The 21,354-nt window shown below is 39.4% G+C and overlaps 1 protein-coding gene across 1 annotated transcript in view; it reads right to left on the bottom strand.

The window, feature by feature from the left end:
* LOC143020011 (uncharacterized) overlaps positions 1 to 18,507 on the bottom strand; it is a 37,947-nt gene extending 19,440 nt beyond the window's left edge. Inside the window, exons 1-4 of the mRNA XM_076176109.1 lie at positions 18,374 to 18,507; positions 16,509 to 16,717; positions 16,007 to 16,173; positions 5,156 to 5,276 (exon numbers count right to left, since the gene is read on the bottom strand). Coding sequence (XP_076032224.1) covers positions 5,156 to 5,245 — 90 coding nt within the window. The 5' untranslated portion in view covers positions 5,246 to 5,276; positions 16,007 to 16,173; positions 16,509 to 16,717; positions 18,374 to 18,507. The remainder of the gene's footprint in view (positions 1 to 5,155; positions 5,277 to 16,006; positions 16,174 to 16,508; positions 16,718 to 18,373) is intronic.
* Between the last annotated feature and the right edge of the window lie 2,847 nt (positions 18,508 to 21,354).

Raw genomic sequence — 21,354 nt, forward strand, 5'->3', positions numbered from 1 at the left:
CAAAAACAAATAAAATAAGATAAATTATAATCATTACAGCATCTTGCTTAGGTGTTTATCTAAATGATTCTTAAAGCTTCGAACTGAACTACATTTCACTACCTATGCAGGAAGTTCATTCCAGGGCTGTGGAGTCAGAGTCGGAAGTAATTACGGTCACTGGAGTCGGAGTAGGAAGCAATTACGGTGTCACTGGAGTCAGAGTCAGAGTCGGTAAAAATATACTGACTCCGACTCCAGTTAAATTTACACTTTATAATGCCTTTGGTCTGTAGAGTTATGCAGTGCACACTCCTTACAAGTAGATTATATATAAAAAAACAATTTTATAAAATGTAATAAATCTCATCGTCTTATCTTTGTGGTCATTCCACTAAACCTCCAAAACATTCTTGTGCATCGCTGGCTTTCAAATTTATACACAGAGTGATGAGTGAGGAAAATGGAGGAGAAATAAGGAAGGATGAAGTGAAGGCAGTTGTTAAGATGATGAAAGCAGGTAAGGCACCTGGTCTGGATGGATGCCATGCAGAATGTTTAACCACTTCACTCCGGACTTAAATCTCGCGGGCAGCAGCCAATGCCAGCCGTACGACGTGTCGTAATAATACTCGCATCATAAAATATAGTCACCGCTTATATCGATCGTTCTCTCTTTCACCCGCGAATTTTGAAAACCACAGAGAATGGGATTCAGGGCACATTTGGAAGAATGTAAAAACACAGGGGCGACTACAATAAATATAATCAAGACGCTGATATGGCAGCGTCGCAAATCCACTTGCTCCTCATGACGCCTACGTGTGCGGCATCGTATGGAAGGGGGTTAAAAAAAGGAGGTACAGTGATGGTGGACTGGCTGGTGAGGTTATTTAATGTTTGCTGGAGAGAGGGTAGAGTGCCGGAGGACTGCCTGTATAGTTCCTCTTTACAAGGGAAAAGGGGACAAGTGTGAATGTAGTAGTTTCAGAGGGATTAGCTTGTTAAGTGTAGTTGGGAAGGCTTATGGGAGGATCTTGATTGAGAGGATTAGGAGAGGAACAGAGGGAGTAATTGGTGAGGAACAGTGTGGATTTAGGACGGGTAGAGGTTGTGTAGATCAGATCTTTATGGCAAGACATATGTGAGAAAGCTATAGGAAAGGGGAAGGATGTTTTTGGGCTTTTATGAATCTGGAAAAGGCTTACGATAGGGTAGACAGAAAGGCACTGTGGGATGTTATGCAGATATACGGGATAGGAGGAAAGCTTCTAGGAGCTGTCAAGAGTTTTTGTGAGAGTAGTAGAGCTTGTGTCAGGATTAGAAATGGAGAGAGTGAGTGGTTCAAGGTAAAGGTGTGACTGCGTCAAGGATGCATTATGTCGCCCTGGCTGTTCAACTTATACATGGATGGGGTAGTGCGAGAGGTAAATGCAAGGGTAGTGGGTCAGGGATTGGAGATGGCTAAAGAAAATGGTGAAAAGTGGGAGGTGAGCCAGCTGTTGTTTGCGGATGACACTGCGCTTGAGGCAGGATCGGAGGAGGGAATGGGGAAGTTGGTGACAGAGTTTGGGAGAGTATGTGATAGAAGAAAGCTAAAGATAAATGTGGGCAAAAGTAAGGTGATGAGATGTACAAGGGGTGAAAGTGGCAGTAGACTGGAAGTGAGCATTAAGGGAGAGCGACTGGAGGAAGTGGATAGTTTTAGATACTTGGGTGCAAATGTGGCAGGAAAAGGTGGAGTGAAGGTGGAGGTAGAATGTAGATTGATTAAAAAGTGTAATGAAGAACAGACATTTGGGAATGGATGCTAAGAGGAGACTATGGAGGAGTGATTGTGCCAACAGCACTTTATGGGGCAGAAACATGGAACATAAGAGAGGAAGAGAGATGGAGTTTGAATGTGTTTGAGATGAGGTGTCTGAGAAGTATGATGGGGGTTACTAGGCTAGATAGAGTGAGAAATGAGGAGGTGAGGAGGAGAACAGGGGTGGAAAGGGAGTTGGGAGATAGGGTTGATGAAAGAGTATTGGGATGGTTTGGACACATGGAAAGAATGAGTGAAGAAAGACTAGTAAAAGAGGTATGGAAGGCAGATGTGGAGGGAGTGAACATGAGGGGACGTCCTAGGATGAGGTGGATGGATGGGGTGAGGTGGGCTTTGGGGAGGAGGGGAATGTCTGTTGAGGAAGGACGGGAGAGGACAGAAGACAAGGGTGAATGGAGAATGGATGTATATGGATGATGCTGTGATGCATGAGGTGGAATGGGCTGGGATATGGGGGGTGAGGTAGTATGTGTGAGCAAAATTTGATGCAGCCCGAAGGGATTTCTCCCCCGTCTTCTCCTTTTATGCAATGGGGGGACGGAGAGGGGGGGTCGCCGATTTCATGAAGCGGCCTTGCTGTGGATGTGCTGTGTCTTGTGACACTGCTTCTGACCCAGGGTAGTGGACAAGGTGGAGGGATGACCCGTTATCCAGGAGGTGCTAAGATAAGATGGAGGGTGGAGGGGTGTGGAGTGTATTCAGGGATGGAATGGGTGGGAATGATTTTATGCCTTTTCCTAAAAAAGTGTAGACTCAGAGGTGACTTGATATAGGTCTTTAAAATTCTAAAGGGAATTGACAACATCAAAAGTGACCAAATTTTTACATTGAATGAGAATCAGACAAGAAACAATGGTCTTAAACTCTCCGGAAATAGATTCAATTTGGAAGTAGGTAGAAACAACTTTGCCAACCGTGTAGTTAATGAATGGAATAAACTTCCTGCACAGGTAGTGCAATGTAGTTCAGTTCAAAGCTTTAAGAATCATTTAGATAAATACCTAAGTAAGATGCTGTAATGATTATAATTTATCTTATATTATTTGTTTTTGTTTTGTTATCATTTGTCTGTCTGATTTTTATTTATTATTAGTTATATGTCAATTAATTATTATTTACTATTTACCTGCTTGTTTATTATTCAACTATACCTATGCATTTATTTATGTATTTTATTTGTTATTTACATTATCATAGTTTTTATTTATTATTTTATTATTAATATGGTTTTTTTTCGCATCCGACCTATATATGGATCAAAAGGTCTCCTGTCGGCATGCTCCGCCTTTGTAATTCTTTGTAATCCTTTTTGGCTACCTCCCTTGTAAGGGGGAAAAAGCCTTGGTATATGTATGTATGTATAGACATCCAAAGTATTACTTGAATAATTTAGATAAACACCTCCATTTTACACCTTCTGTTGACACACAGTCATGGGAGCTGTAATATTCCTGTCAAGCTCCATATACATCGTTTCCATCACTCCAACAGTAGGATAATTATAATTTCAACTGTAGACTAATGCAATAATACTATCTCTTCTCTCCTTTCCCCTTCTTAATCCCCTCTATACTTTTCAACATTGAATTATTGAAATAAGAATATTTATCTTAAAGTTGAAAAAAAAAGTTTTACGTTTCAAACATGTTCAGCTGTATCTGGTATTGTACTCGTATCGATAAGATCGGTTCCAGAACCAGAGTAATGTCCATCGCAATAATCGCATACCAGTACCAGTATGTTAAATCAAGAGGTACATTATAGAATCTTTATTTTACTGAATTTTCTTCAATATCCTTTCAAAAAATCTCTACATCAGTAATAAAGTATTAATGAAGAGGTCAAACAGGGGAAAGCCACACTATAACATATATCTTTATTCTTTGATATAAACCACTTATAATGATATAAGTCTACTCAAGATTGGAATTTATGTGTGTTGTATAGGCTTTATAAAATATGTAGGCCATAATCAGTTAATTACCGGTATATGAAGAGGAGTCGGTGGTGCCAAAAATAGAGGAGTCAGAGTTGGAGTCGGAGGTGCCGAAAATAGAGGAGTCAGAGTCAGTGGTGCCAAAAATAGAGGAGTCGAGGTTTTGTGTTCCGACTCCACAGCCCTGGTTTATTCCATTCATTAACTACACGGTTGGCAAAGTTGTTTCTACCTACTTCCAAATTGAATCTATTTCCGGACAGTTTGAGACCATTGTTTCTTGTCTGATTTTCATTCAATGTGAAAATTTTTGTCACTTTTGATGTTGTCAATTCCCTTTAGAATTTTAAAGACCTGTATCAAGTCACCTCTGAGTCTATGCTTTTTAAGGGAAAACAGATTCATATGATTTAGTCAATTTTCGTATGATTTATTTTTGATATTTGGAATCAGTTTTGTGGCTCGCCGTTGTACTTTTTCCAGTCTGTTAATGTCTAATGAGATTCGGTGACCATACGGAAACAGCATATTCCAAATGTGGACGAACTAACAATTTATATAGCTTGTTAATGAGTGATGGACTTTTGAAATCAAAAGATCGTGCAATCAGTCCTAGAATCTTATTTGCTTTCTCAGAGGCTGAAATACACTGCTTGGATGATTTGAGATCATTACTGATAATTATGCCGAGATCTTTTTCACTATCCACTTTTGTTAGCGAATTTCCAAATAACTTGTAATCGTATTTACTGTTATTTTTCGACTCGCCCCGGGGCAGCACTTACCCATGTCGGGGCCCTGACTGTAACAAATTTACTAGAGGACTTAAGACTTCCAGCGACTCCATAGAGCGAGAAAGAAAAGTAATAGCCGAAGGGATGGAAAGGAGACGAAAGAAAATGGGAAGTAATAGGCAGTGTGTCACAATGCAAAGTTGTGACATCCTCTATGTTCTACCCTATTAAAACCCTGAAAAGAATTATTGGTCCAAGGATTGCAATAGAAATACCCTAATAAGACATACCAACTATCAAGGAGCTAACCCACACCCACATGGAACCAGGGAGAAGAAAGAGATATTGCAGAACTATTTGGGAGGCTGTGCACATAGACTGACAGACACACATGAATTCAAATCTAAATATGATAATTGAAATTAAGGATATAGATTAAGTTGGAACTGTACATGATTTTGAGGTTTGTTATATTGGAGGGTAGGAGACAGGACCCAACAAATGTTGCCCCTTACCTGTAAACTACAATTAGGTAAATACATACCTAACAGGACCCCATGAGCATAGCTCATTTCTTGTGGGTAAATATATATCGAAAATTACAGTATAAGGCACAGGAAAAATATAGTTACTTATTTTCTTTAACATGTCTTTCCATACAAAATATTTCTCACTCACCTTGAATTTGCTTGTATTAACAAAGAGTCTCCAAGATCCAACATTGTCTCTTCTCTTCCGCAGCCACTCTTTCACAGCTGGAGATACCATCTGCACTTGCACGGGCAACTACATTATCAAACTGAAATGAATATATAAAATGTTATTAACAAAATCTATCAATCTATCTCAAATGACCATCAGCTGGAAGAAATTAAAACTAAGGTCATATCCACTCACAAATACCCATTATCTCCCTTCCTAATCTCATTTATATCCACATTATCCTTGATGATAACTTACATTAACCACTGAGCAACAAATATGATAGCATAATTTTTTGGCAAAGCACACAAAAGCTACACCACGAAAAAATTAAATAACTCAAATCATATAGTGAACCATATCAGCCATTCTGAACAACAAAAACTGCATTGACACATATTTCTATTTACAGAATGATATAACACATCAACATACAATACATACATATACCAAGGGCTTTTCCCCTCTTACAAGGGAGATAGCCAAAGTCAAAGGTATAAATCCATTCACATCCATTTCATCCCCACATACTCCACTCCCATTCACAACCCCTCCCTCCCTCTTTTCTTGGCTCCTCCTGGATGATGGGTTATCCCTGAATCTTGCCCATTGCCTTGGGGCACAGGCAATGCAGCAAGACACAGAACCTCCACAGCAAGGTCACTTCATTTAATTTGTGTCCCCCCTCTCTGTCCCCTCATACAGAAAAAAGGAAGATGGAGAGAAATCCCTTTGGGCTGCATCACAATATCATTTACACATACTTCCTCACCACCCACTCCCTTCCATGAATCACAGCATCATCCATACACAATTGTATACTACAATTAGGTAAATAAAACCATTCTCCACTCACCCCTCTTCTGTCTTTTCCCTTCCTTCCCCAACAGATATTCCCCTCTTTCCCAATGCCCCTTTTACCCCATCAATCCATCTCTCGGTCACTTCGTCATGTTCACTCCTTCCACACCTTTTTTACTAATCTTTCTTCACTCATTCTTTCATGTTCAAACCATCCCAATACTCTTTCATCAAACCTGTCTCCCAATTCCCTTTCCACCCCTGCTCTCCTTCTCACCTCCTCTTTTCTTACTCTATCCAGCCTAGTAACCCCTACTGTACTTTTCAGGCATTTCATCTCAAACACATTTAAACTTTTCCTCTCTTATGTTCCATGTTTCTGGCCCATACAGTGCTGTAGGCACAATCACTCCTTCATACAATCTCTTCTTAGCATCCACTCCCAAATGTTTATTTTTCATTATACTTTTTAATCCCCCAAGGAATTGACTTTTTTTTCTCTCAATCTACATTCTACCTTCACCTCCACTCCTCCCTTTCCCGCCACATTCACATCCAAGTATCTAAAGCTATCCACTTCCTCCAATCTCTCTCCCTTAATACTCACTTCCAGTTTGCTGCCATCCTTTCCCCTTGTACATCTCATCACCTTACTTTTACCCACATTTATCTTCAACTTCCTTCTTTTGCACACCTTCCCATACTCTGTAACTAACTTCCTTAATCCCTCCTCTGATCCCGCCACAAGTGCAGTGTCGTCAGCAAGCAACAACTGGCTTATCTCCCATTTTTTTTTCCATTTTCTTTAACTATCTCCAATCCCCAGCCCATTACCCTTGCATTTACCTCTTGCACCACCTCACCCATGTATAACTTGAACAGCCATGGTGACATGACACATCCCTGGTGAAGTCCTACCTTTACCTCAAACCACTCACTCTCTCCATTTCTGATTCTAACACTGGCTCTACTACCCTCATAAAAACTCTTCCTGTCTACCCTGTCATAAAACTTTTCCAAATCCATAAAGGCTCCAAAAAACATCCTTACCTTCTCGCATATCTGCCTTACCATTAACAACTGATCCACACAACCACTATCCGTCCTAAACTCACACTGTTCCTCACCAATTACGCCCTCTGTTCCTCTCCTAATCTTTTCAATTAAAACCCTCCCACAAGCCTTCCCAACTACACTCAACAAACTGAACCATCTGAAAGTGCTGCACTCACACTTGTCCCCTTTTCCCTTGTAAAGTGGAACTATACAGGCACTCCTCCAGCACTCTACCCTCTTTTATACAAACATTAAATAACCTCACCAGCCAGTCCACTATCACTGTACCTCCCTTTCTTAGACACTCTGCATGATGCCCATCCAACCCAGGTGCCTTACCTACTCTCATTATTTTAATAACTGCTTTCCCCTTATCTTTTCTTATTTCTCCTCCATTTTTCTCATTCATCACTGTCAATTTCTTAGCACTTCCCACTGCAACTACCTTTCACTTCTTATCCTCCTTCACATTTTGCAACTCCCTACAATACTCTGCCCACCTTCCTCTTACTGCCATCTCTGCCATTATCATCTCTCCATCTGCACCTTCTCTACTTGATTTGCCTCCCCTTCCTTTTAATTTCCTTCCAAAAAATCTTTTTATTACTTTCGAAATTTTCTGTCATACTCTTACCCCATTTCATATCTGCTCTCCTCTTTGCCTCCTTTATCTTATGCTTTACTCCTCTTTTCTTTGTACCTCTCATATGATTCTCTCATCCTATTTTGTTACCAAATTGTGAATGTTCATTTCTTCTCATTTACAACCTTCTTTGCCTCACCATCCCATCATTCACTACCCTTCCTTCTATTTCCTCCTGTCCTCCTTGTTCCACACACCATTTTTGCACACCATGTGACTCCCTCCTTGAAATATCCCCATTCCTCCTCCACTCCTAGTTCTACTCTATCCTTCACTCCCTCCCACTCTTCTCTCAGCTTCTTCTTGTACTCCTTCCCCCTTTTCTTTCTCATTTACACAGTTTACTCTATATATTTGTATTTCCATACATACATATACCAAAGGCTTTTTCCCCCTTACAAGGGAGGTAGCCAAAAAAAACAACATAAAAACCACTCCCACCCATTCCATCCCTATCACACTCCACTCCCCTTAAAAGTAAAAGTTAACCCGTGGCTTCGAGCTTTTTTCGAACATGTAAGAGTCCCACCGAATACAGCCACTATCGTCGGGTCTGAACGACAGATCACCCAGAGCTCTGGTTCCAGTCAGACCACTCTTAAAACCAGTCGGCAAGGGACTTTTTTATGTCTTCACATCAGAAGCCTTCAAGTTCAACCTAATTTCAGACCAATAGTCTGAGAACGCTACCAAGTAAGTTCTCAGACACCCTTTGTATTATTAAACCATAATTACCATAGGTTTAATTTTCTCAGACTAATGTTTAATTCTCTCAAACTTTGAGTCAATTTTCTCTAATTTGAGAATTTAATATTTGAAATTAACTTAATTTTCTTTTACAGTCGATTTCGACTAACTTAATTCCCCCTTATGTCGTAAGCTACAATCTAGCACTTTATTATTTAAAGTTACAATAGGTGGTTACAAAGGCCAGTTTCCTGTTGTTCTTTCGTACCGAATTCATTCAGATTTCTATAATTTCCTCGTTTTAGGATCTTATTTTCTCTTTGATGGAAAAGTAACCGGCACTGAGGGGGCGGTATTATTCCCATATTCTTTCGAAGTTTATCAAATTGTTCTTTTGAACTTGGTGGTCTCTATTGTTTCTAATCATGGTTTCCCTTGCCTTGTCTGCTCTTTACAGTTTAAAAAATGTTGTATTTATATATTATCTTGATGAAATTTCTCTAAGATCAGTCGTATTAGTTGGTCTATAAGACAGTTTTCGGTACGACAGTCGTACTCTCTTTATTTGGGAACGAGTCTTTGGGTTGTTTCAAAATGGCTAGTGACAAAGTCATTTTCTGAGTCCAAGGACTTAAAAAAAATCCGAAGACAACAAACCAATAAAAAGGGTCTTATCTCAAAAGACTTAAAGGTTCTAAAAAATTCACAACTTGATTCACTTTCTCTTACCATCCTTGACACCATGGTGTCACAGTTGGAATGTTTCCTCTCGGAAATCCAAAAATTTGACGAAGATGTGTACTTGTTACTCCCTGAAGAAGGAAGGGACGAGGATATGGAAAAATCCAGGGCTTACCGCCTGTCCGTCCTTCTAGAATTGTCTCCTTTTAAGGAACAGAGACAAGAATTAAAGGGAGTTCTTGACTCTAAAGTTGATGAATCTAGCAGGTCCACTGGAGTTCAGTCAGTAAAACTTCCTCTCCCTCCTATTGTTCTTCAACACTTTGAGAGCAATTCACACAATCCCTTTGCCTATTTCAATTTTAAAAAGGGTTTTCAGAACGCCATTGCTGGTATCCCCAATCTGACTAATAGTCAGAAATTAATTTATTTAAAGGGATATCTCAAAGGGGAGGCTTTCCACTTATTGGAGAATTTACCCGTGGGTGTTCTTCTTGACGGGTTGTTTTTTAATAAGGAGGAGATCATGGACAAGGTGTTTGATTTCTATTATTAATGCACCTGAGGTCTCCAAGTTAAAGGACCTAGAAAGTTACATTAGGTCTGTTGATTCCAAACTACATGACCTTAAGGGGATTGGAGTTGACTTTACTAAGGCTGGAATGGAGGGCCTCCTTCTGATCAGTAAATTAATTTTAAATAGATTACCACCTAAATTTTTCTTGATTGAACTGTCTCGGGTGATTGATTCTAAATTACCCCAATTTTAATAAGCTTAAAAAAAGGGATCTGATGACCTCAGTGTCAAACCCAAACGAAGTGATACTACCAGTTCCCTTGCCTTCAAGGAAATTGCCTTGAAAAAACCTGTTGATTCTAGCAAGGGAGTTAGTTACTCCTTTAAGGTCAATCCAGATTCCATTACGAAGTCTATTTACAGATGTATATTCTGCCCCACTTCTGACCATGCAAGTTTAAAATGTTCTTCCTATATTTCCCTTGAACACAGGAAAGCTAGAGCAGTTCAATTAGGACTCTGTAACAGATGTTTGAATCATGGACTTGGTTCTTTGGAATGCCCTGGGTTAAAGGCCACTCTGCCTTATAAATGTTTTGTGTGTAACAAACCCAAGCACCATGGAGCCATGTGTCCTATGGCTAATAAGTTACCACTTTCCAAAGGGAAAGTGTTTTATTTCCATTCGTTATCAGATCTGATTGTTCCTTTGGTTTCCCTTCCTGTCAGCAGAGGCAAGAGAACTACCCAATGTCTCATTTTATTAGACAATGGAGCCCAGTTTTCAATCATTAACAAGGAATTGGTGGAGGACAGAGTTGGACCTTGTTTAAGTCCTCCTATGGATAAGTTGGTTTCTTCATTTGCTTTACCTCTAATGAATAAAAGAGGTTTTAATCATACTACAAACTTAAAACTCCCCTCTGGGATGAATCTGTTTAGTTTGTTTTTTGCAATTGAAGGATTCAACTTATCTATACTCCGATCATGAATTTTATATTTCCCCTAGTTTTCCCAAGGTGAAGGGAGATCAATTGAAAGTTTTAGGCATCATTGGAAATGACATTCTTCAAAACTTTAAACAATTTTCAATACAGAGAGCCCCCTTATATGGTAGCCCGTTAAACTTGCTGATAGTTTCATTCCTTATGGGACCGGGGTTCAATATATCCCTCCTAGTGAGAAACCTTTCTACTTAAAGAGAATGATAAAAGGGGTTTCTGAAATGCCCTCTAATGAAGTACTAAATTTTGATAACTTCAAATATAAGGAGAAACCTTTGAGGATAAATCCCGAATCTGATCTTAGAGTCGATTCGTTAAATTGTATTGAGAACTACTATGGAGATTCTCTTATTTTTTATAATTCTTCTTTCAAGGCCAATGGAATTTCTCTAAAGAAACCTGAGAAGGAAACTTCCTTTACTCAGTCTAAAAGGACTGTTAAATACTTTCCTCCCAAAAGGTTAGGCAAGGATAAGTTACTAGTAAATTTCTGTCTAGAACCTGTAAGTTTACAATTTGATCCTTTGCAGGAAGTCTTTGTTAACTCTAATGTAGAATATGGTCTTGATAATTTTTATTCTTTAGAATCCATTGGCATTAAAGAAGAACAAACCCCTGATATTGATGCTTTGGAAGTTGATAAATTTAAACAGTCCATTTCCTTCAAAGATGGACACTATTATGTGAAGATCCTGTGGAAAAAGGATTTGGTGGACCTTGTTCCCTCAAATCTAGAGATTGCATTGGCAGTAGCACAAAGGGTCTATGACAAGCTTGAGCAAAGGGGCCTTAGGGAGGAGTATGAAGCTGTGTTTGATCAGCAAGAGGCCTTGGGTATTATTGAACCAGTTACTAAAAAGAGTCCCTGGCCAAATTTTTATACCCCATAGACATGTGCTCGAGAATGATGATCTTGCCACCTCAAAAATAAGACCTGTTTTCAATTGCTCTCTTAAAATAGGAAAGGCTCCTTCCTTAAATGAAGCTGCTTTCCCAGTTGATTTGATAAATAACTTCCTCTCTCTTTTGTTGTACTTCAGAACCAATAATTATGTCATTTTGGCTGATGTTATGAAAGCCTTCTTGCAGATCCGTTTGAAGGATGAGGGTGATTGTAATAGGTTCTGTTTCTTTAGGAGGATTAACAACCAATATATTCCTTACAGATATAATACTATCATTTTTGGTTTCATCTGCTCTCCCTTCATACTGAACTTCATTATACATCATCTTTCCATGCAGCCTGACACTCTAACTGCCTCCTTAATTAAAGATAAATTCTATGTAGATAATCTGGTCTACACTACTAATGAATTTCGTTCCCTCCCTGCTATGGTCGAGAGGATTAATGAGATCATGCTCAATGGAGGTTTACCTCTCAGGGAGTGGACATGCAACCAAAATTCTGTTCTTCGACTTCTTGAACAAGAAGTCATTTGCAATAAAGAAGAGGTAAAGGTGTTGGGATATATATATAATAAGAATTATGATACCTTGAGAATCAAGGATGTTTCCCTTAACAGAGATGCCTCGACCAAAAGGCAAGTTTTGTCTTCTTTGGCTTCTATATTTGATCCATTAGGTCTTTTTTCTCCTGTGTTGTTACAAGGAAAAATTCTCATTAGAGAGATGTGCCAAAAAATGGTGGATTGGGATTGGAAATTGGATAGTGAGTTGCTTGCAAGATGGAAAAAGTTATGTGAAAACTTTAGGGAGGTTAATGACTTATCCTTTAAAAGGAAAACTTTCTGTTCTGAATCTCCCATTAAATTATTTGTTTTTGCTAATGCTTCTAAGGAAACCTATGGATCTGCCATCTATGTAGGGCAAGAAAGAAGAGAGTTAAGGGAGTCTAATGGCTCTTTTCTATTTGCCAAGGTCAAGGTGGCTCCTATTAAACAGAGAACATTACCTTCTTTGGAACTTATGGCAGCTTTACTATCAATAAGATGCCTCAAAACTATTTTTGAGGAAGGACTGGTATCTGCCCCACTGGTTGAATCTGTGGTACTCCTTGCTGATAGTCAAGTTGCCCTTTCTTGGATCCTGACCAACAAGGCTCCAAGGAAGAATATATCTGTTAATAATAGATTGAAGGAAATTTTCAATCCTTTGGAAATTTTCAAGGCTAAGTATACTCCTATTTCTTTTACTTATGTTCCTTCTGAACATGGCTGATTTCCTAACTAAACCTAGCAGTGCTAAGGTATTCAAGGAAAAATTCAATTGGTGGGACCAGAATGGTTGTTATTGCCACCTCATACTTGGCCAAAGGGTCACTTGGGATGTATTCCCTCCAGCATCAAGAGAGACATTGTCAATGCGGCTGTTGTCCAAGTTGACGCTCCTCATCTAATTGATGTTAAAAGGTTTTCTTCTTACAGCAAACTGTTGCATCACACTTCTTTGATTTTCAAGGCTGTCCTTTTGTTTAAGAGGTCTAATGCTGACCCAGTTAAGGCAGCTTCTAATTATTTGATGGGAATAATGCAAAGGGATTCCTTCCCTGCTGAATTGACTTATTTACAGAACTCCAATACCAATGACATACCTCCTTTAGTAAGTCCTATGAACTTGTTCTTGGACAAGAATGGTTTGATAAGGTCCAAGGGCAGAATTGACAAGAACATTGAGCTCAAATATGAGGTTGTAAATCCCCCTTTTTTTTTTTTTGTAAAAATCTCATCACTTGACTAAACTTTTGATATTCTTTGCACATTACCAAGTTAAGCACATGGGACTGCAAGCTACACTTATTTTCCTTCTCATGCATGGATCCTGGATCTTTAAAGCCAGACAAGCTGTTTTAAGCATTTTGAAGGGTTGTATAGTTTGTAAGAAATACAATTCCTGTGCGGTTAATTATCCTTCTCCTTCCTCTTTACCCGCCTCTTGAGTGAATGTAAGTGTGCCCTTTGCCCATACTGGTGTGGATTACACGGGGTATCTATGGGTCAGAGACAGGAATGGATAAGGTAAAAGCTTATATTTTGATATTTACTTGTTTCAATACTAGAGCTGTCCATTTGGAAGTTGTGGATTCTATGTCCACTCCCGAGTTCATTTTGGCTTTCGTTAGGTTTGCTAACAGATATAGAATTCCTTCAGCTGTTTATTCTGATAATGCTAAATCCTTCGTACAAGCAGGAAGTGTTATTGAACAACTTTTGTCATCTTCGGAATTTGAAGAGAAGTTTAAAACTTCCCGTGTTCAGCATAGAACCATCCCTGTTTATGCTGCATGGTATGGTGCCACTTGGGAAAGGTTAATTCAGACAGTGAAACAATGTCTCTATAAAGTTTTGGGTAGGTTTGTTCCTTCCCTGGCTGAGATTACCACTCTTTTGTCCGATGTTCAAAAAATTTTGAACAATAGACCACTTACATATCGTTCCTGTGAAAATGAGGTAGATGTCATTACCCCAAATCATTTCCTTATTGGAAGGACCATTCCTTCTTTGATGTTTGGCAATTTGGAACAAGTCCCTGAATGGGAATCAGGAGAAGACTATCCTTCTCTTCTCAACTTAGTCATGGACTGTAGGGATTGTTTTTATGAAGAGTTTAAGAAACAATGGCTGACAGAGTACTTGGTCAACTTAAGGAAAAGGGATAGAGCTGCGTACAACAGTTCTAGAAGATGGGAAAAGGTAACATTTCTTTTTTGTAACAGCCTTTTAAGACCAGACCCTTCTGGCCCTTAGTTCGTGTTGTTGAGGCTTTTCCTGACCAAGACCATGTGATACCTACTGTCTCTGTCATTAAGCCCGATGGAAACTCTATCAAAGTCAATGTTAGACTTTTAATCCCTCTAGCGCTCCATGCTGAGTTACATTCCCGTCATGAGGATGAATCCCCTGGGGATCCTATTTTGCAGGCTAGCGAGTTGGAGCCTTTTGAAAAGGCCTCTAACTTGGAGGAGGTTATTTCTTTGGAAAACAACTGTATCAATCCAGAACCTTCCTCTATAAGACCTTCTCATAAGACTGCACTAGCCTTTAGAGACCAAGTGAGGTCTCTAGCACTTAAAGGGTTATTGTAAATTTTCCTCGAAAGTGTTGTATTTATTAAACACTTTCTTTTTGTTGTTGGGGAGGTTGTGGTAATTATTATTGGGAATATTAGTGCTTACCTCGGCTCGGGAACTTTCCCTCGAGATGTTATTTTCTTTCAATTCATGAGCCTACCCTGAAACTTCGAACCATGCCTATCATAACTTTAAATAAGATACAATTAAATTTCCCTCCTTTTTACTTATTAAATCTATGAAGTAATTTTGGTTTGATAAATCGGGAACCTTGAGAAATTACTTAAAGTAAAAGTTAACCTGTGGCTTCGAGCTTTTTTCGAACACATAAGAGTCCCACCGAATACGGCCACTATTGTCGGGTCTGAACGGCAGATCACCCAGAGCTCTGGTTCCAGTCAGACCACTTTTAAAACCAGTCGGCAAGGGACTTTTTTACATCTTCACATCAGAAGCCTTCAAGTTCAACATTATTTCAGACCAATAGTCTGAGAACGCTACCAAGTAAGTTCTCAGACACCCTTTGTATTATTAAACCATAATTACCATACTGTATACAGAGGGGAAGGGACAAGGCAGAAGATAGTGTGAGTGGAGAATGGTTGTATATGCGGATTTTGACACAGCCTAAAGGGCTCCCTATCTTCTCTGTTTTTTGCATTACTTTATGACGAGACTAATCTCTGCTCAGATTAATGCTGATCACTCCTGAAGTTTTACTACCCCTTGCTTCAGCCCTCCTTAAATTTCTCTTTTACCACCTCTATGATTGAGAAACTGGTCAACAATAACAATATAGAATACATACGTATATATACCAAAGGCTTTATCCCCTTTACAAGGTAGGTAGCCAAAAATAGAATACCATATCTTGTATATGACAAGTTAATATGTTCACTCTTCACTCACCATTTGCTTTCCTTCCTACACTCTACATCTCTCATATGCATGCTCATTTCTTCTTCCTATGTACTCCTCTTTACAGCCACTGCCTCACTCACATCGTCATTCAATTATTCACTACCCTTTCTTCTCCTTTCATCCATTCACCTTATCCCACACACTGTATATGCACCTGGTACAGTGAGTCCTCCTTATACGGTAATTCTTTATCCGGTAAATTCACAGTTACGGTATTTGGTAATTACTATCCTCAATTCTATTTATGGTAAGAAAAATTCACAGATACAGTAAAATTAGATATTTTGAAGAGGAAAGAGCAGGGAGAAGGTACATCTGCCATAATTTGAAACTTGGGTTCAGTATACGGTAATTGCAATTTGTGGTAAGGTTTTCAGGAACGCATATGTATCGTATAACAAGGACTCACTGTATAGCAAGAGTTAATATATACATGATATAACATTTTATAATTTTTCTTCCTCAAATAAATCAATATAAGAAAACCTACCTTTTCATATCAAACTTCCACCCATTGTAGGTACAGGAGATTAATGGTAAGACTGAAGTAATATGACACTAATGTTGAGTGGAACCTTGTAGCTGAGCATTACTTCCAATATTAGAACCTTGTGAAGAGTTTCCGAGTGGGGGTGGAAGATAAGAAAAAGTTGCTACCTGAAAAAAAAGATAAATGAATAAATATATAAATACATAAACAAAAGAAATTAATAACAATAATACATACATATATCAAGGGCTTTTTCCCCCTTACAATGGAGGTAGCCAAAGCCAAAGGCATAAATCCATTCCCACCCATTTCATTCTCACATACACTCCCATTCACCACCCCTCCCTCCCTATTTTCTTGGCTCCTCCTGGATGACAGATCATAATAATAGCAACAATAATATTAGTAACAGTTTAACCATCTATATTAAATTTCTTTGGTATTACCTAAAACTAAAGTATCAATTTGTCATCCTCTAACAAAAAATAACTTTCATACTTACCTCCACTTCCTCCACCACCTCTCCAATGTCCTCTTCCTTTCCATCCTCTGCTATCTCTCCAACTTCTTCTTCCTGTCCATCCCCCTCCACCTCTTCCCTGACAGTTGATCATATTCCTCCTCTCCCACTACCACATACTTCTCCCAGAGTTGTCAGCCATTTATACAAGGATGCCTATTGGGTGGTCTTCCTTTCTGTACACCTGTTATCTGTAAAGAATTATACAAAATAAAGAATCCACAATTTAATGAATTTGCATGCTGACTATTACCAACCCATGAGCCTAGTGTATATTTATTCCTGACATACTATACTATGAAATATTCCACAAATTAGATAATTTTCTAAATGTATAAGGATATCAATAACATTCTCCTTCTTATATTGATCCACTTTTTAAAAATCCATACAATTATCATATGATGCTTTTGTTTGATCTACTGGTGCCCTTAATCTTGTAATATCTTCATTAGATACAATCTTTAACACTTTCACACCATTAACATGTATTGAAATTTGACATCAATACCCTCCTTGTTCATGATGGTCCTTTAAAGTGAAAAGTGAAAAGTGAAAAGGAAGAAGAAGAAGAAGAAGAAGAAGAAGAAGAAGAAGAAGAAGAAGAAGAAGAAGAAGAAGAAGAAGAAGAAGAAGAAGAAGAAGAAGAAGAAGAAGAGAACAAGAAGAAGAAGAACAAGAAGAAGAAGAAGAAGAAGAAGAAGAAGGAGAAGAAGAAGAAGAAGAAATTAGATTCCTCAAGAGGCTTTATGTGGAAAGAAAAAGATGAAAATCCTACCACTCTAGAATCAAGTACAGGTCTTCTGCAATATATGATAATATATACTGTATATATTGGTGCATGATAGCTCATATATAATTGCTCTATATCAACACCCTTAAATGTTTGACCAGTTTCACTTTGTGATCAGACATGCTAAGCAGATGATCATTTCCAGCTTTATTGATATGATCACTGTCCCTATTTTCCCATAGAATAACTGACTGCAACACAAGTAGGTTTCCGGAACATAACCAAGTCGTGTAACATGGGAGACCTGAAAATCAATCAACTGTTGCCCGAGTTTGGTTGGCTGGAAACCTGTGGCTGCACAGCACCTGACAATTGTCCTCAGGCCCTTTCATTGATCTCTCTGGAAAGAAGCCTTCACCTAATCCAGGGGTTCCAAAACTGTGGGTCATGATCCTTTTTCTGGAAGTCATGGAGGGTCTAACAGCATGTACTACATTCAATGATTCAGCTACACAGACCCTCATATTAATTTGTTTGTATCAAAACTGTAAACACATCCTTCTCATTAAAATGTATAACTAAATCAATATTTTGGATAAACATTAATAAACAATAAAAAATGATTGCTCTCTGCTGTGATTAATCTTATAAATTTTAGGATAATGTATCGACGATATAAACAATTTCATGAACTTGTACGCTTTCAGAAGGCTAATAAAGGTGGGGGGTCGTGGTATGTTTGGTACTACTGAAAGGGGTCACATACTGGAAAAGTTTGGGAAACATTGCCCTAATCACTGCAATGCAAGGGACAATGAACTGGAAATAGGTCGGATTTTGTGTGGGGCCTTCTTCATCTTGCCCTCACATGGAGTTGCACAACCTCTCCTGTCTGTTCTAATTGTTAGGGCCTAAAATTAATTTCAATATAATGATAATGATTATAGAAAATCATAAATTTCAATATAATGATTATAGAAAATCATAAATGAGAATATCGCAGTACAGCTCTTTTGAGTATATTACTTATACAGTAATGAGTAGACGCAATAGTCACTGTGCTGCGTTCAACAAAGTTAAGTTATTTACTATTTCAACTGAACACGTACTTTACCTTTATTAGTGCTGCGTTTGTTCAGAGCGTTAGTGTAATTGAATAACATATTGCTTATATTAATTTCAATACCGCACACATATCAGTAAATCAAACATGTATCTATATATCATGATAACATTCTGTTATCCAGGTAAATTCTTGGGATCACTAAGTACACACTAACGACGAAACAAATACTAGAATTAAAATATCATGTGCAGAATGACATAAAGGTATAAATTTCAACTGCTGCAGTAGGATGAAAATTAAATTCAAAATGAATGGCGACAGACTATAGAAAAGAACGGAAATAGGATCATTGCTAAGAGTAGGATGAAAAGGCAATTTTCAATCGCTCTAGTCAAAATGTCAACAGCATATCGCATTGTTGACATAACAGTTGCCACGCTGTGGGTCACAATCTTTGTCGACAGCCGGGCAGACTCCTAATATTCATGGCCACTTTTGCCAGCCCTATTGATTGGGCGAGAAGCCACACCCAATAGTTAACTGAATTATTGAAGCAGCATCTCTGCTTATAGAACATCATATGAAGGAAGTTATTTTGAACCGTGACATTAAAAACGAGTTAGGTTAGACGCGGTTGTGCAAATTTCCGTCAAAAATCGCTACTGACGTTACTGTTAATTTGCGGTAGTTATATATGGGGTTCAAAATACTCAAGAATGATAGGAGCTACCCAATGATATAGATAAGAATTGCACCTGTGATAATACTGGCATTCTTTCGTCATGCCCACTTAGCGTGAATTACTCAGCTTTCAACATCTTCACAGTGGGAGTTACTACGACATAATCCATAACAGTGTTTAGTGGCTGGTATTTCGAAAAGTTGAAAGAAGTCGGATCCCGTCAAAATAGCCGATAAGACAATGAATAGTGTAGCGACACGTACAGATTTGTTTATCCGCATGGGATTTCTCCGCGCAATAACATGGCAATTTTTGCTTCCGTCTTTAATTAAGGAACTGTGTGGATAGCCAGTGCAGTATGGCATCCAGCACATATAAATTTACCAGAGGGTTGGCAAAGAGCAAACGCAATAACAATAAGAAAAAAGAGTCAGGCTGTTTGCTACAGAACGATTAGTTTCGTCACAAGTTAACAAAATTGTGACGTCCCTTAATTATCAGAGATAAAACACCGACAAGCACAGTTGTGTCTGAATGATCTGACTTTCCCAGAGAATCACAGGGTATTTGGATATGACAGAGCCTGTCAATATGATCTAATTAAACTAATCCGAAAGCTTTATAAAGACTTTTGCAGGTTGCCAGAAACCGCTATGGTAATGGTTTTATTGATGTCTACATAAATTATCTTTGAGAGATCAACTAAACCTTGATATTTTTGTGTGTGCGTGTTCGTGTGTTTGTATTTGTATTTGTGTGTGCTTGTATGTCCTTACTTTCCAATTCATCATTATTTGATTCAAGTGCATGTTTTGCTCCAGCTTGTGTGTCAACTTCTCCTCCTTGTAATCTGCTCCAAGTAGTCTATTTGTGGTTCTGCTGCAGAGAAAACTGCCTTTCTTCACATCCTTTGCTCCTTATCAGTTTGTCCCATGGAAATGTGTGTGTGTGCGCGCGCGCGCGTGCATTGTGTGTGTGTGTATGTGTGCGCGATTCATCATGGTCTTTGGATCACGTGTTGGACTCGTGATCGACAGCTATTTCCCTCCGAAAGAGAGATCAGAGCTCGTAATGCCGATCTATGGGTAATGTGACCTTACACCCACACCCAACTCCCTGTCCACGACAGTTGGAGTAACGACTCGAAGCGCAGTGATACTGAAATTATTTCAGCCCTGGGCAGGATTCGAACCCGGACCGCCGTAGTGACAGTCGGAGACTCTACCAACCGCGCCATGTGCGTGCGTGTGTGTGTGTGTGTGTGTGTCTGAGCGTGTGCGTTGTAAAGAAGAAAGTGATGGTGGAGGTGATAGTGGAAGAGGAGGAGGAGGATGAGGACAGTGCCCTTACATGCCCAAGTGTCGCCCCTGGGGCAAAATTTTCAGTGACGCCCCCCCCCCTCCCCATCACCACTTTCCATCTCCACCATTCCTTACAACCTGTTTTAGCTACTGGCTTGCGAAATAATAATAATAATAAAAAAAAAATACAAATGCAATTTAATGTCCCTATTGCAGAAAGGATACAGGGGGGGGGGGAAATATTTCATATTCTGTTGATTCTAACGCAAAATTCGTATATGACGGTAAGATATTCAGGGGTCCTTTCAGTTTCATTTTTATTGTAATTATTTTGTCAGCCTTGTGGGCGGCATGTCCAGACTAGAATTGCCGCCCCCCCTCCCCCTAAATGTGCCGCCCAGGAGGGCATATGCACCCCCCACCACCACCACCACCACCACCAACGCGAGGGCCCTCGAGGAGGAGTATGAAAGCCAACGGAGTCGCGTGACTAGCCCCATCCATCCATCCATCCATTTCTTCATTCCTCCATCCATCCATCCATTCCTCCATCCCTTCATCCATCCATCCATCCCTTCATCCATCCATCCATCTATCCCTTCATCCGTCCATCCATCCCTTCATCCATCCATCCATTCCTCCATCTACCCATCCATTCATCCATCCATCCACCCATCCATCCATCTCTGTCTCTCCCCTTCTCCCTCTCTTCCTCAACCTTCCTCTCTCCCTCTCTCCGCCTCTCTCCCCCTGTCTTCCCCTCTTCCCTCTCCCTATCTCACTCCTCCCCCCTTTCCCTCCCTTGTCCTCCCTTTCCTTCCCCCCCCTCTCTCTCTCTCTCTCTCTCTCTCTCTCTCCCTCTCCCAACTTACCCTCTAACTCTCTTCCAGCGTGACTCCCGTTCTCATGTGTGATCTCCTTAAGGGGTTATCACACTGGGCTGTTTTTCCTCCGACTGTCGGTGCAGATTGGCAGCCCCGCAGCTTTCGGGAAGGAATCTGATGTTGTGCTGGAGGAAAGTGATTTTCCTCCAGCATATCAAATGA

The sequence above is a fragment of the Oratosquilla oratoria genome, chromosome 38 (assembly GCF_046742065.1).
Source record: "Oratosquilla oratoria isolate Oo_2021 chromosome 38, ASM4674206v1, whole genome shotgun sequence".
NCBI classification, from domain to species: Eukaryota; Metazoa; Arthropoda; class Malacostraca; order Stomatopoda; family Squillidae; genus Oratosquilla; species Oratosquilla oratoria.